Source organism: Triturus cristatus, chromosome 11, assembly GCF_964204655.1.
Source record: "Triturus cristatus chromosome 11, aTriCri1.1, whole genome shotgun sequence".
NCBI classification, from domain to species: Eukaryota; Metazoa; Chordata; class Amphibia; order Caudata; family Salamandridae; genus Triturus; species Triturus cristatus.
This window is the reverse complement of record NC_140594.1, coordinates 292174729-292189342: the sequence shown is the minus strand read 5'-3', so window position 1 is coordinate 292189342 and position 14614 is coordinate 292174729. Positions and strand designations below refer to the sequence as shown.

Here is a 14614-nt window from a genome sequence, read left to right as displayed (position 1 = left end):
CAACATTTTCCAAAAATTACTTGAGGATTTTGGAAAGGTACCCACAGGGTTAGGCAGTCCCCTGTGGTCGCTATTACTACGATTGCCCTCTGGAGTTTGCTGAGCATGGAGTTGCGGCTGTATACAAATAAGCTTGTGGTGACAGAGTTTAACCATCCCTTGGGTATCCTGGCAGCCCGCAAGAACAATCTCCCCATTAACTAAGGCCTTTGGTGCTTCTCATTCATCGCATGCTATGGGCCACATTGGCAATATGACATTGTCAGTCTCACAGCTGATTCCTTGGGCCAAAGTGAGATCCTTCCCTTTTTCTCCTTTATATAGTAGGTCACCTTCAGTAACTTCCTTAACCTTCCCTAGTAAAAATCTCATCCTGGGTGGGCCATTCCCCATTGAGTCTTGTCCCTCGACCCCATCCAAGACATCAAAATGGTGCAAGACTGAAATGTTAAAGCCAGCATGGCCTGATGCATGGTTAGTAGGGATCCTTGATATGTCAGTACTGGCAGGGGGTTAGTATGCAAAGGTATTTGTAACCCCTAAGGCAAAGCAATTTATAAAACATACCCCAGCAGGAGTAGACCAATTTTGGTTTCTCTCTTGGGTCATGTGAATGGCCAAAAAGAAGCCGCTGTGCAACCTGGGGAGATATAACATTAATGATAATACAATCATCACAATGGGTCTTGGGTCCTGGCCCCAGCCAGTTCAATTTCCATGTAAGGAGAATCTCCTTTACCAAATAAAAGAGGAATTGTCTCTGATGGGCCAACCAGCTCAGGCATTTGTTGGTCAACTCATTCTGACCCTCCCACTGATGTTCGAGCAACACCGCAACACCAACCAATACAAGAACATATGGACAGGAAGCCGGTGAAAGCTCAATCACTGGTTGTCTCTCTGTAAGTGCAGGGGCCTTAGGCTTGGATAGACACATTCAGAGGCTCCAGAGTTCAATCTGTTAAATTGGACCGCTACTCTCTTATGGTAAAATAAGTTTACACGGTCAAGGGTTACTCCCTGACATCTGATACGATATGGAGGGTATGATGGGAACACTCCCTGAGCTCTGATTCTCATATACACCTTTCCCGCTGGCTTTTACTAGTGATAACACATGGCCTTCCAATCCCCACTTTCCACCCATCTTCCGCTCCTACCACCAGGGAATTGATGGTTAGTTAATGGGGTGACCATGAAGGAAGCGCGTCATCAACACTCCCACCCGGCCTGAATGACCTTAGACTGGACACAGCCAGGATGGTGCATGGAATAGACCAGATCCAGTGAAGACTTCCCTCACCCTGTCAGAGTCTAATCTCCAACATGCTCCTATGGGTAGTTACTACGCCTTGTCCACAGATCAACGGCGATCACACTGTACATATTTGTCAATGATGTAACATGTGCTTGCTCTACACTTTTGTTATTGTTGAAAATCGTGTGGAAAAAATCAAAGTCAAAAGCACTGATATCAACGCAGATTGTTTTCTCAGATTGTGCTTCCCCGCATAATGAGCAATAATCCCTTTAACTTTATGAACGTCCTCCACAGTAGCCTAGCCACTCTGATTGCAACGACGATCTCGTAAATGAATGATAAGATTGAACGTGTGTACAGCGCACAGTGTAATCTGAATGACCTCGTAGCACTAACAAGTCTTTTTTGAATATAACTATCTCACTGATGAGTGCATCAATGAGAGGAGGTTGAATTGGCCCACTTAGGATTGAGACCAGTGTTCTGAAGGTTACATACAGAGTTGTGCAGCAGGCACACACTGCATGACTACATATACACACATTTCAACTTCTTTCTTTTCTTTCTTTGCAAACACCTCACCCATTACTGAACACCAGCTGAGTGTGACGCACCAAGACCAACTAGAATACTAGAATAGCAAACATTTAACCTTTAGACCATTTCTATGCAGGGCTGGCGCATTTCATCATATAATGCACCACAGTCGTAGCTCTTGCACGCCTGGTCCAACACCCCCCCTCCTCCTTACTTGCATGTCGTCTTTTCCAGAAGAGGGAAAGAACAGAGATTTGTTTTAACAAACTTCAAAAACTCCACTGAATGTCCAATACAGGGAATAGTCATTAATACCTTCTACAGCTACTACCTTCCTTGTTCGATGGTTGTGGGATATTACAATAAATGATAACGTTGAAGGGTAAACAGCTACCAAACATCCCATAGGTTAGCCAAAAGTATTCATTAACATGGTTTAGCCATTGGCTGCCTTGAAATATATGACGTTACAATGCATGCAATTACAACACATGCTTTTACAACGCAGTCTTTAACATCGCAACTACCATTACATCACATGATTTTACAACACATGCCACTACAACGCATTTTTAAAAACTATCATTACAACGCATTCCATTACAACACATACCATTACAACTCATACCATTACAACGCATAATACTTTTAGGGCAACAGTAGGGTAAGTGTTGGATAGCGTAGGGGAAAAAATTACTATTCCCACTCCCGAGAGTGCAACAGTAGGGAAAGTGTTGGATAGTTTAGGGGTAAAAATTACTATTCCCATGTACCCCAAAACTCATACCCACCCTAATACTAAAGAAAAAAATCTCCATTACTTACCTTATTATGCGTTGTAATGGCATGCGTTGTAATGGTATGCGTTGTAATGGCATACGTTGTAGTGACATGCGTTATAATGGCATGCAATGTAATGGCATGCGATGTAAAGGCAGTTGCGCTATAACAGTTGCGTTGTAAAGGTAGGTCATTGTAATGACTGCGTTGTAATGGATGTTTCCCGCTGCCTTGTAGATGACCTTTAGAGGCATTATGAAATCACTGAGGCTGACTTGAATAGAACGGCACGACACGACTGCCATCAGAGGCCAGAAACCCCAATGCATATTATCAGAAAACATTACACAAGAGTATAAAACGTGCCTAAGAGCCACTGACTGCCTCTCTTCATGGTAATGACCATGGTAAATAACAAGGAGTCCTTCCAGGACCAAAAGCGTTGTGTATTTGAGATAAAACCTGAAAAATTCCTAATGTTAAGGTTGTGAAGAGCTCTCCAGCATCTAAAAAAGGGCTTGGAAAACAAACTACAAGACAAATGTTGTGGTTCATGTGAAAAACTCATCTGTAGAAATGAGGCATTGGGTTCTTACACTACCTCTTTGAATTGGCTCCTTTAATAGTCGGGCATAGCGACAATACCAAAAAAGATTGTGCCTTTCACCGACGTTGCATCACAGGATGCCATGGATCCAGATTATGAGCCAAAGCAGAAAAATAGCTTTTAAGTTCAAAACCGGAAGGAGCATTCAAATTGGGAAGAGGGTACCTGCAGGCAAGCTCATCAAAGTGCCATTTATCTGAGGAGCTACTAAAGACTCATCTTTTTACACGTTCCTTCCACCCATATGTAGTATGTGAATATCATCACACCTATTCTCTAAGCATGCCTTAAACGCCATGCGAGGCCGGGGGGCTCTAATGCTCCACCGTTTTTGTTAAGCTAATATGCAGGGATTTTGAGATTCTGATGTAACAGTCGCTGTTTAACATTGAAAAAATGTCTCGTCTCTAAATTTTTGTAGTTCTCTATATTAGATACTGAAGAGAAGTTGCTACTCCCAGACTTCTGCTTGGTATTCTTCGGAAATATAAGAGCCAGTATCCCTCTCAATAAAACCCAGACTATTCACCGTGTACTCAACAAGGCAAAAGTTGCCCCTTGATGCAAAAGTTCACCTTCTTGCCATCCATCTTGAGACGCAACATATGTAGGTCCGTCTTTGAGTCAGGAGATGGCGTAATTGATCAGGTTCAATAGGAGTTGAGGCGGGGGCCAACACCTCAATGAAATGCTGCAGCACAGTCACAAGTGCTGTCTGCATCAGGCAGGTCCCTCTTTTACATCGAGCATTGCTATTGGCTGGCCAGGAGGTACAGCTCAGTGTGAAACGGTAACCACCCATGGGAATAGTTCTTGAAAGAATCCAGTCAATGTTTGACTCCTCATGAAGTAGCTGGAAACTCCTACAAAGTACTTGCAAAAGATGAGGCGTTGTGCTCAACAGCTGTAGATGATGTGTCTCCAGGCTATGAGGTATCCCCAGGAGATACTAACACCACCGACAGAAGACTTGCTAGGCCCTTGTTGGGAATCTATGTAGTGACAGCTTAAAGGGGCTAAATGTCCTAGGAGGGTGTAATGGGTTTCACAATCAACATATCTGTCATGGAGGAGGACATAACAGAAAACCCAAGCTGCTATGACCAGGCATATTTCTAACCGCTATTTTTATAACAATGGCCTATGGTAGCACTTGTGACTAGTTCTCTGTTCTAAAGGATGTGGAAGTATGGCTTGAAGATTACGTCCTATATTCATCCAGGAACTACTGTCTGACAATTGATTAGGAGGGGGAAATAGAGCAGTGTCCAGGCAAAATGAAAAGCCTGGTGCACGGTTGTCTGGCATAGGTCAGCAAGGCCAGATTTTCTAGATATCCACATAAGATACCATTACATGCATTGTAAATTAGTTTATTTTGGAGCCAAAGTCGAGTATTATGACAAAATGCCAAGGATAGAGCCTTCCTGGACCCACACTTGATATCCCAGGTCGGGTGAATCCAAGTGGTACATTCTCCCCATGGCACAATCTGTCTGTTTGGACGGGGGCTAACGTTGGATGCTCGCTGGTACTGTGTGTGCCTCACCCGACATCGTGAACCTTGTCGATACCTCTGGCCCCTGGCGTGGTTTGTTGAGGGCAGAACATCGAGCTGGCTGTGCCTAGAACTGTTATGCATTTGTGGTGTCAAGGGCTCCAGAGCCATAAGTACTTGCACCGGGGACATGGAATCAGAAAAAACCCTAAGCTATACCTGCTGGGGGGTCACACTAGAAACTCGACAAGCCCACTGTCTCACATCAAGATAAGGGCCAAGATGCTTCTCTGGATGACCACATTGACACTTGAAGGGCACCCCTGACCGAGTAAATGCTTATATGGTGCGCTGAGAGATGCAGAGACTTTTCTTCCCGACCTATCTACTGGGATAAGCAGTTCATCAGGGTCTTGTTAAGAGATGTCTTTGCTCATCCTCTGCTTCCGAGCAAGGAAGTGACGAAGCTTCAAGTGCGCGTGCGCTCTACAGATGACCTGTCACCCGCATAAGCAGCTTTCCAAGTCCTGGTCACGAAGGAGTCTGAACTCTATCTTAATTGATTATATACTGGGACTAGAAATCCCTGCTGGGTGACACTGGGGTCACTATCCCCAGCTGCATTCCTTAAAATAAGTCTTCTCGAGCAAGAAGCAAGGTCTAGGATATTTGCTTCGAAGCAAGCAAACCAGAGAGAAGTCACCTAGCAGCAGAACCAAAGACCAAGAAAAATGCTGCATCTGCTCGTTGTACACTGAGGAGCTGCTCGTTTGGCAGGGGAAAGAGATTCTGAGGGGAATCTGAGAGGGAGTTTAGATGACCAGGGTCTGGGAATTGGCACAGTGGTGCTGGAAAAAAGTTCTGGGTGGTGGTGCTGACATCAATGTTATATCACTGAAGTCCTAGGCATCGTCAAAAATCCAGGAGTCGCATAAGCAATAAGTATAGCTAATGTCACAACCTTTCAACAGGAGGGTGGAAAGGGTGTGGCGTGTAGCCAGTGGTGCATTTTGGAGCATACTTTCGCAAATCTACTACTTTTAGAGTCAGCCCATTATCCACTGAAATGACCACAAAATGTGCACTAAACTGCAGCTTTACTGATATAACCAAAGCACACAAAGGATAATGTATGAAAATCGGGCTTTCGTAAATATTTATCGTTTGCACATCATCAGGTGTCTTGCTTTGATGGTATTAAAATCTCTGGGGCATATTCAGAAGTCCCTATCGCCACCACAACTACACTTTCAGTGACGTTGTGATGGCGATACGGGCCTCGCCTTATTCACAAGGCAGTATTAAGCCACTTAACGTGGCTTAACGCTGCCTTGTGAATAAGGCACCCTTTCACGCTGTATTTAGCGTGAAAGGGGAGGGTAATGGGTGTTGCGGTGGGCGTTACACCGCAAGATCCATTGATTTTGACGCTGCCCCCCTATTCACAAGGGCAGCGTAAATAGGAGGCAGCGCCAAAATTTAGACCAGGAAAATCCTGGACTTAAGTAGGCGAAACGAGGAGAAATACTTTATTTCTCCTTGTTTTTGCTTTTTCCATGTGTGCTGCTACATAGAAAGAGCAAATTGCAATGGTTTGTGTATGTACAGGAAGGTGTCTCTTCTGTCACTTTCATGTGTGCTGCATAAACGAAAGTGAGAGAATTGCATTTAGGATTATTTATGTGCAGGAAGGGACGCCTTCCTACACATAAACAATCCTCCCCTACACACAGACACCCTTGAACTCTGGTGCAAGGGTGCCTGCTTTGGCGCTAAGTTGTTAAACTTAGCACCATCACAGGGGGAAACGCAAGGCTGCACCATATCCTTGTGAATATGGTGCAGCCTTGCGTTTCCGAAGTGGCGGAGAGAGGCGTTAAGCCAAGAAGGCTAACGCCTCTCTCTGCCACTTCCTTGTGAATATCCCCCTCTCAGTGGCGTAACGAAAGTTGAAGGGGCCCCCCTGCAAGGTACACAGAGGGGCCCCCGCTCCGGATTTAATCCAGAGCTGTCCGGTGTGAGTACAGTGCTGGGGGCCCCCTGCAGCTCTGGGGGCCCCCCACACTGCAGGGGATGCGGGGCCTGTGTTACGCCCCTGCCCCCTCTGTTTTAATCACACTTCAGAATTACAAAAATGGGCTTTGTTTGCGCTTTCCTAACTGTTGATATATTTTGAAACAGATGTACAGTTCATCTGCAGGTTTCAAACATTTGTGTCTGTTGGAAAAGAAATTATATCCTACAGCTTTTCTTTTCACACTTTCTATATCACAGCAATATTGTCATATAGTTCACCTTACAAAATGCACTAACTTTGCAGCTAGAGAAAGAAAACTAAACACCAATCTTCATGTTAAAAGAATAAGAAGCAATTTGTCAAAAGACATAGCCAACATTTAACCTTTGTCTTTAAACTCATCTTTAAATTGCTCATTCACCTTCTGAACTCCTCATTATTATTTTGGGGTGCTGGAGCACCCCCACCGCTCCTACTTCTAGTGCTTGTTAATTGGCATATGAGCAATGGGGGGAAATAGGGGGGTGAATGGCTCCTTACACCCTATTGGATAGGGACTAGGAACGTCCGGTATAACTTTGCAAAATGCGCACGCGCCAAAGCATGATGCTGGTGCGGAAGCACTGCTCTTCACAAGTGTACTAAATGCTGACGTTTGCATTAATGTTAACCCGCACCTACCAGACGGCTGCCTGAGCCTGGCCTTTGGGAAGCACCAGCGGTAAAAGGAATTGAAGCTGCATCAAAGTTCACGGTGCTTTTGTCCACCTAGAAAGTTTTTTAAAATGCTAAAGTTTGGTAAAAGGTTACGCTTGATACAAGCATAAATGCTTAACTGTGCACTGTTTTCTGTCACAATTAGCCTAACACATACCCGCATGTCGACAGATTCCAGGCACCAAGACCAGCCACAGTATAAAAGCACAAGGACTCTACAGATTCACTCCCAGCTTCTGTGACGCTGCTAAAACCCTCTGTGCCACCAGCTTTCATGCCACCAGTACTTTTTTTTTTACTTCTTTCCCTTGTTCACAAAGCTCCCTCACCTACCACTGCTTGGTTTATCGTCCCACAATAAAGCAGGAGTACAGCTTTGTGGGGTTACTAACATAGGACAACTTACTTCCCATAATATGGATTTTATAGATTTTGGAACAGGTGTAAGGTTGTCAATGGGTCAGGAATGGAGTCGCATAAAGTCTAAATTTAACTACTTACATTTCTGAAGACTTCTTAGTACTGTTTGCTTCACAAGGCCCTTGGTTATTTCTATTCATATTACAAGAGTGTGTCCTTGTAAACCAGTGGAAGATTTCTCAGCTGTATGTAGTGTGCAGAAGAGCATTTACACATTGTTTATATCACTGACCTAAACATAATTTATGCTAAAGAGTTACCTACATTTTTCTATATTCACATATCCCGTGTGCAGTTGTAAACACTTTCCTCTCTCTGTTTCCTACAGAAAACTCCTGGAGGGAGAGGAATGTCGCATTGGTTATGGAGGAAGCATGTTGCCATTTGGAGACAGTTCTACTAAAGTTCCTGCGGCTCCAAAACACATCAAGGTGAAAAGTAAGGCGAAAACCACGATTGTGGAAAAGTCTGAGAAGGAAAGAGTCATTGTAGAAGAGCAAACCGAAGAAATTCAAGTGACAGAAGAGGTAACTGAGGAAGATGATGATGCTGAAAAGGAGGCTGAGTCCCCAGGGGAAGAGGAAGACAAGTCCCCAGAGGAAGGAGAAACTGAGTCCCCAGAAAAGGAGGTTAAGACCCCAGAGACAGAAGAGGCCAGGACCCCAGAGACTGAGCAAGACAAATCCCCAGGTACAGAGGAAGTCAAATCACCAGTCATAGAAAAGGTTAAGTTGCCTAAGAAAAAAGAGGCTAAGACTCCAGAAGCCAAGTCTCCTATTGTGGAGTCTCCTGAAGAAGAGGGTGCCAAGTCTCCAAAGGAAGAAGCCATGTCTCCCCAGAAAGAGGAAGCTAAGCCTGCAGATGAAGAGAAAAAGTCACTGGAGAAAGAGGAAGCCAAGTCTCCAGAGGAAGAAGATGCCAAATCTCCAGAGAAAGAAGACGTAAAATCACCAACTCATGAAAAATCAAAGGCTCCTGAAGAACAACCAAGTAAACCCAAACCAAAAGAACATAAGGAGGAAAAAGAAGAGACGGAAAAAAAGACAAAGAAAGACACTAAGGAAACGTCAATCGACATTGAAGAAAAAGAACCTCCCAAGAAGACTGAGGATAAGCCCATGGCTAAAACAGATAGCAAAAAAGATGAACCATCTGTAAAGAAGCCTCAGCCTAAAGAGGAAACTAAGATAGAAGAGAAGAAGCCAAAAGAAAAAGAAGCACCGACACCAGAAGAGAAACTCGCCAAACCTGCTAAAGCTGAGGATAAAGCACAAGATGATAAGAAATTGACTGCAAAAGGTGATCCTCCTAAAACCGAGGTACAAGATAGTGCTGCCCCTAAGCAGAAGGATTTAGTGAAGCCTGAGCAAGAAAAAGAGAAAACAGTGAAGGAGACAAAGCCAAAAGAAGAAAAGAAAGTGAAGGAGGTGCCCGCAGAAACCAAGGTTGAGCCAAAACCTCACGAGAAGGAGATCAAATCTAAGGAACCAGGGCACAAGGAGGAAGAAAAAACTAAGTCTGAAGTGAAGAAAGCAGCTGAGAAGAAGGAAGAGCCAAAGGAAGATAAGGAGCAGAAGGGAAAAAAAACAGAGGTCAAGAAAGAAGACCTCAAAAAGGAGGTTAAAAAAGAAGAACCAAAAAAGGATGCTGAAGAGGAAGAACCCAAAAAAGAAGTAAAGAAGGAAGAACCCAAAACTGACATAAAGAAAGAAGAACCCAAAAAGGATGTTATGGAGGAAGAACCCAAAAAGGAAGTAAAACAGGAAGAACCCAAAAAGGAAGTAAAGAAGGATGAACCCAAAAATGACATAAAGAAAGAAGAACCTAAAAAGGATGTTAAAGAGGAAGAACCCAAAAAGGAAGTGAAAAAGGAAGAACCCAAAAAGGAAGTAAAACAGGAAGAACCCATAAAGGAAGTAAAAAAGGAAGAACCCAAAAAGGATGTTAAAGAGGAAAAGCCCAAAACAGACTTAAAGAAGGAAGAACCAAAGCAGGAAGTGACGAAGGATGAACCTAAAAAGGAAGTAAAGAAGGAAGAGGTAGAAATTAAGGAGAAAGAACCGACAAAGGAGACTAAAGAGAAAGACTTCAAAAAGGATGTAAAAACGGAAGAACCCAAAGCGGAAAGTAAGAAAGAACCAAAAAAAGAGGTAGATAAGGAAGAACCCAAGAAAGAATTAAAAAAAGAAGAACCTAAGAAAGAGACAAAGAAGGAAGAACCCAAAAAAGAGGTAAAGGAGGCAGACCCCAAGAAAGAGGTAAAAAAAGAAGAACCCAAAAAAGAGGTGAAAAAGGAAGAACCGAAAAAGAAGGCTAAGGAGCAGGAGCCCAAGAAAGAGATTAAAAAAGAAGAACCAAATAAAGAGGAGGTAAAGAAGGAAGAACCCAAAAAAGAGACAAAGAAAGATGAACCGAAAAAAGAGGTTAAAAAGGAAGAGACTAAGAAAGAAGACACTAAAAAAGAGGGAGCCAAGAAAGAGGTAGAGATACAAGAACCCAAAAGAGGTGTTATGGAAGAGCACAAGAAAGATGAAGTGAAAAAGGAAGAGCCAAAGAAAGCTGTAAAAGAGGAAAAGCCTAAGAAAGAGGAGGTACAAAAAGAAGAACCCAAGAAAGAGGAGAAGAAAGCAGAACCCAAAAAAGAGGTGAAGGAGGAGGAACTGAAGAAAGAGGAGGTAAAAAAGGAAGAGCCTAAGAAAGAAGTGAAGAAGGGAGAACCTAAAAAAGACGAAAAGACAGAACCCAAAAAAGAGATAAAAAAAGAGGAAGCAAAAAAAGAAGTAATGAAGGAAGAATCCAAAAAAGAGCCAAAAACAGATGAGTCGAAAAAAGAGGAAGTAAAGGGAGAACAGACGAAGAAGGAAGAAACCAAGAAAGTGGTGAAGAAGGATGAATCAAAAAAAGAGGAAAAGAAGGAGGAATCAAAAAAGGAAGAAAAGAAAGAGGAGCCCAAAAAGGAAACAAAGGAAGAACCCAAGAAAGAGACAGAGAAAGAGGAGAAGCCAATAGCAGATGTTAAAGCAAAAGCAGACAAGGCCACAAAAAAGCCAGAAGCAGAGCAGGAATCCCCCAAACCCAGCAAGCCCAAAACTGAGAAGGCTGAAAAGTCTTCCAGCACGGACCCAAAAGATGATGACATAGCCACAGAGAAGCCCTCTGATGACAAAGTCAAAAAGAGCGAGAAGAAGTAGCACTATCAGTGATAGCCAACCAGAGAGGATTTATCCTAAGAGATATGTCATCGGGACAAGAGAGACTGTGCTTGACATTGGTGTAATTCCTCTCCAAGCAAGCAATTGTATTAGCAATATGTTTAGGCGACCACAAGGACACACAAATGGTGATCAATTATGTCATGATAGCTTGAAGTAGCAAAATAAGAGAGTATGCCAAATGTCATGTTTGAAAACTTAAACCTTCCACTTGGGAAAATCCCCTCTCAGATAAGTGCATTTATTTTACCACCTGTGTAGGCCTTGGACAACCACTATAGACCATGTGTATGTGTATGTGTAAATGCTAGGGTCACAGCCTGTGCTCGTGGGGCATATATATGCTTGAACCTTTCCTCAGTTAAAGTTCAAAATGCCTTTTTCATTTTGAAAATTAAAACACAGAGTGGCTTTGTCGGGCACGGGTGGCAAGCTGCTTACACGCCAACACAAGACACGCGCGCATATACTGAATCTAATGGTGCACTAACTGGAGGTCTCTTTGCTTACTAATACGTGTAATAAATTGTTATGTAAATAAACAAGCAAGTTTTAACTTGGATGGGTATGCCTGGTTTCTCTTAGCGCTCAGTACTCTTCTCTCCTAGAGTGTCACTCCACGTTTGTCTCTCTAATCTGTTTCTTGTGTGCATTCTGTGCCTCACCGGTTTAGCCAGCTTAGCTAAGGATGACCTACTGGCCCAAAACATACTCCTCCTCTGTGTTATCTCCATGTGATGTGGCTAGAACCCGGATGGCTTACCTGGTTTCTCTCAGTATCTTAGATCTCATTTGTTCATAGTCATACTAATAACTCACCTAGTTTCCTTTAACATCCTATGTATTTTGTGCTATCTGTGTGCTTACATCTCACTTGGATTCTATTGGCATGCCTTGCCTCGTGGATTATTCCAATATGTACATCTCACCTGGTTTTTATTAGCATTCATGTGTTATCCCTGCATTTACATCCCCCCAGTTTTCTACAAGTGAATCATCTGGTTTATCGCTTTATCAATGGCCTCATCTAGTTTCTGTAAGTATGCCATGCCGTGTTTGTTATTTCTGACCCTGTGGACCACTTTGTTTCTGTCAGCATCTTATTCCTCTTTTGATTATCTTGTCTATTACCATCATGTATTACATGTGTCTCTCTGCATATATCTCCCCTGGTTACCCCTTGCACCCTCCAGCCCGTAGGCTATCTATCATCATACCGTAGCTAATCATAGTGGGTTCTCCTTCTATATGCCACTTGGCTCCTACTAGCCCCTTGTTATGGCCAACCTAGCAGTTCAGCTGGTGTCTCTTAGCATTCTATGATTTACAGGTGAGCGCCCTAGAAACATCTCATTTCTTAGCTCCCTGCAAATAATTCACAAAGGGCCAGATGTACTAAGGGAATTTGCAGCCGCAAACCCGGCAATTTACAAAATATCAGAGTTTGCAACAGTAAAAATAGTTTTTCTAATTTACTAAAGCCATATTAGGGGTCGGTGAAGTTTTACTGACTCCTAAAGTGGGTTTGCTGATTTATACCTACTCGCAATTTGGAAGGGGGGGGGGGGGGGTGGGTGTCATAAGCATCCAGTCCAAACTGCTATTTTCATCCCTCTCTGTCAGTAGTGGTCAGTGAGAACCATTGATATGCTACAGTTAAGATGGTAACTCTTCACAGACGGAAAGGGAGCCTTTCTCCTTTGCAAACTCGGTTGTGTGCTTCACGGGGAGTAGGCAGTGGTCCATGTAGCCAACTCTCATTGAAACTTTTCAAAAATGGAAACTTGTTTTTTACACAACATCATTTCCTTAAAGAAATTTAGGCTGCTTTAATAAAAGCTTTCATTAGGTCGAATCTAGACAGCGCTTGCGATGTCTGGAAGATCTGTTGTATGTACTTTGTGTGGGCTTTGGAGCATAGCCCTAGGACTTGTCTGTTTCCTCTTTTGCTTAGGGACTACTTTTTTTCTAGCAACTGCCTCTATTTAACTGTCTTGATAGAAAACGAACAGCAGAGGTCAGTAAAATACCAGAATCGCTCTGCTTAGGGACTTTCTTTTTTAATTTTTCTAGTAAGTGCCTGTATTTAACAGGCTTGATAAAAAACGACCAGCAGAGGTCAGCAAAATACCAGAATCGCTTTACCAAGATTATGTGCTTCATAGCTAAAAACTTGTAAGGTCCCAAAGGTGAGACCTGTTGGACTGTAAATGCTTGTTTTTGAAAAGCAATCCCAGGAATGGTGTTGCTGGTGTCCCTAATAGGTCACCCTTCCTGTGATTGTAGCCAAATGTAATGAGTAGCAAATTGTGACCTGCCTAATTAATATATATGTGTCTGCGAACCAACCTATTAGTGCATATCTTGGTTGGCAAAAACAGGCTGAGTTAGCCAAAAGTCAGTGCGCAATTTGTTATCACTTTTTGTGAATCCACTCTTAGTACATCTGGCCACTAGTTCATTTTAGCGTCCTGTGTCTTGCAGCTTATTTAGGCATATATGTCACACCTGGTTCCTAGTAGCTTTACCTGGGCACATTTATCGCACCAGGTTCCTATTTGCAACCCGGGACTCAGGCTTACCTCGACACATATCGCACCAGGTTTCTATTGGCAAACTGCGATTCACAGCTTACCTGTGACTTATGGCTTATCTAGGCTCATATGTCTCACCTGGTTCTTATTAGCATCCTGTGCGTCATTGCTTTTCCAGCACATATATCACAGCAGAGGGCACATGTATGAAAGCATTTTGCATTTGCAAGAGGCCTGATTAAAAGAATTGGGTCTTTGTGACTGCATTAAGGCTTTTTGGTATGTAACAAACCCAAACTGGAATTTGGTAACCTTACCAAATAGCAATTTGGGTTTGCGACTAAATACCTAAATGGTATTTGGAAGGGATGTGTTTAGAGCATCCAGTATTTGCGACCAGTGATTCGTACACCTGGCCCAAGCTTCCTAGTAGCAAACTGTGACTAATGGCTTACCTGCATATCTAAATTTCACCTGTTTCCTAATACCATACTATGCTTAAAGGGGCTATCTCTGTACCTATATCTAACCTGGCTTTAATATTTATCAAAGGGAGGTGTCGTTTTTGCACCACACAATATGGTGCAAAAGTGATGCAACCCTTAAGATGTGATTTATCAAGCCACATAATGCCCCCTTGCGTGGCCCTGAGCAGCTTGATAAATCCAGAGTAACGCAGCACAAATCACTGCGTTGCATTACTCTACACCAGGGAGGCGTTCCATGGGTGCCACGTGGGTGTTTCCAAGTAAAACCCATGGATTTTGACACATTCCCAGATTTACCATAAGTGGTAGGTCTGGGAATGCGCCAGAACTGCTCTGCCTCCCCAGGTGAGGCATACTGAGGAGAAATATGTATATTTCTCCCTGTTTTTTTCCTCTTTGAGGAAAATGCTTCAGGAGTTTGTTTTTTAGCAGGAAGGTCCCCCCCCTGCACAAAAATAATCCTACTAACAGCACAGGCACCCTTGCACCGTGGTGCAGGAGAGCCTGCATTGACGCTAGGCAGCACATTGTGCGCCAGCGCTG

General features: G+C 43.2%; 1 protein-coding gene across 2 annotated transcripts in view; it reads left to right on the top strand.

Annotated features, from left to right (window-relative positions):
• Positions 1 to 11609, top strand: part of NEFH (neurofilament heavy chain) — a 104792-nt gene extending 93183 nt beyond the window's left edge. For both annotated transcript variants that reach the window (XM_085633441.1, XM_085633442.1), the window contains exon 4: positions 8166 to 11609. In XM_085633441.1, the coding sequence (XP_085489567.1) occupies positions 8166 to 11028 (2863 nt within the window). In that variant the 3' untranslated portion in view covers positions 11029 to 11609. The remainder of the gene's footprint in view (positions 1 to 8165) is intronic.
• The last annotated feature ends 3005 nt before the right edge of the window (positions 11610 to 14614 follow it).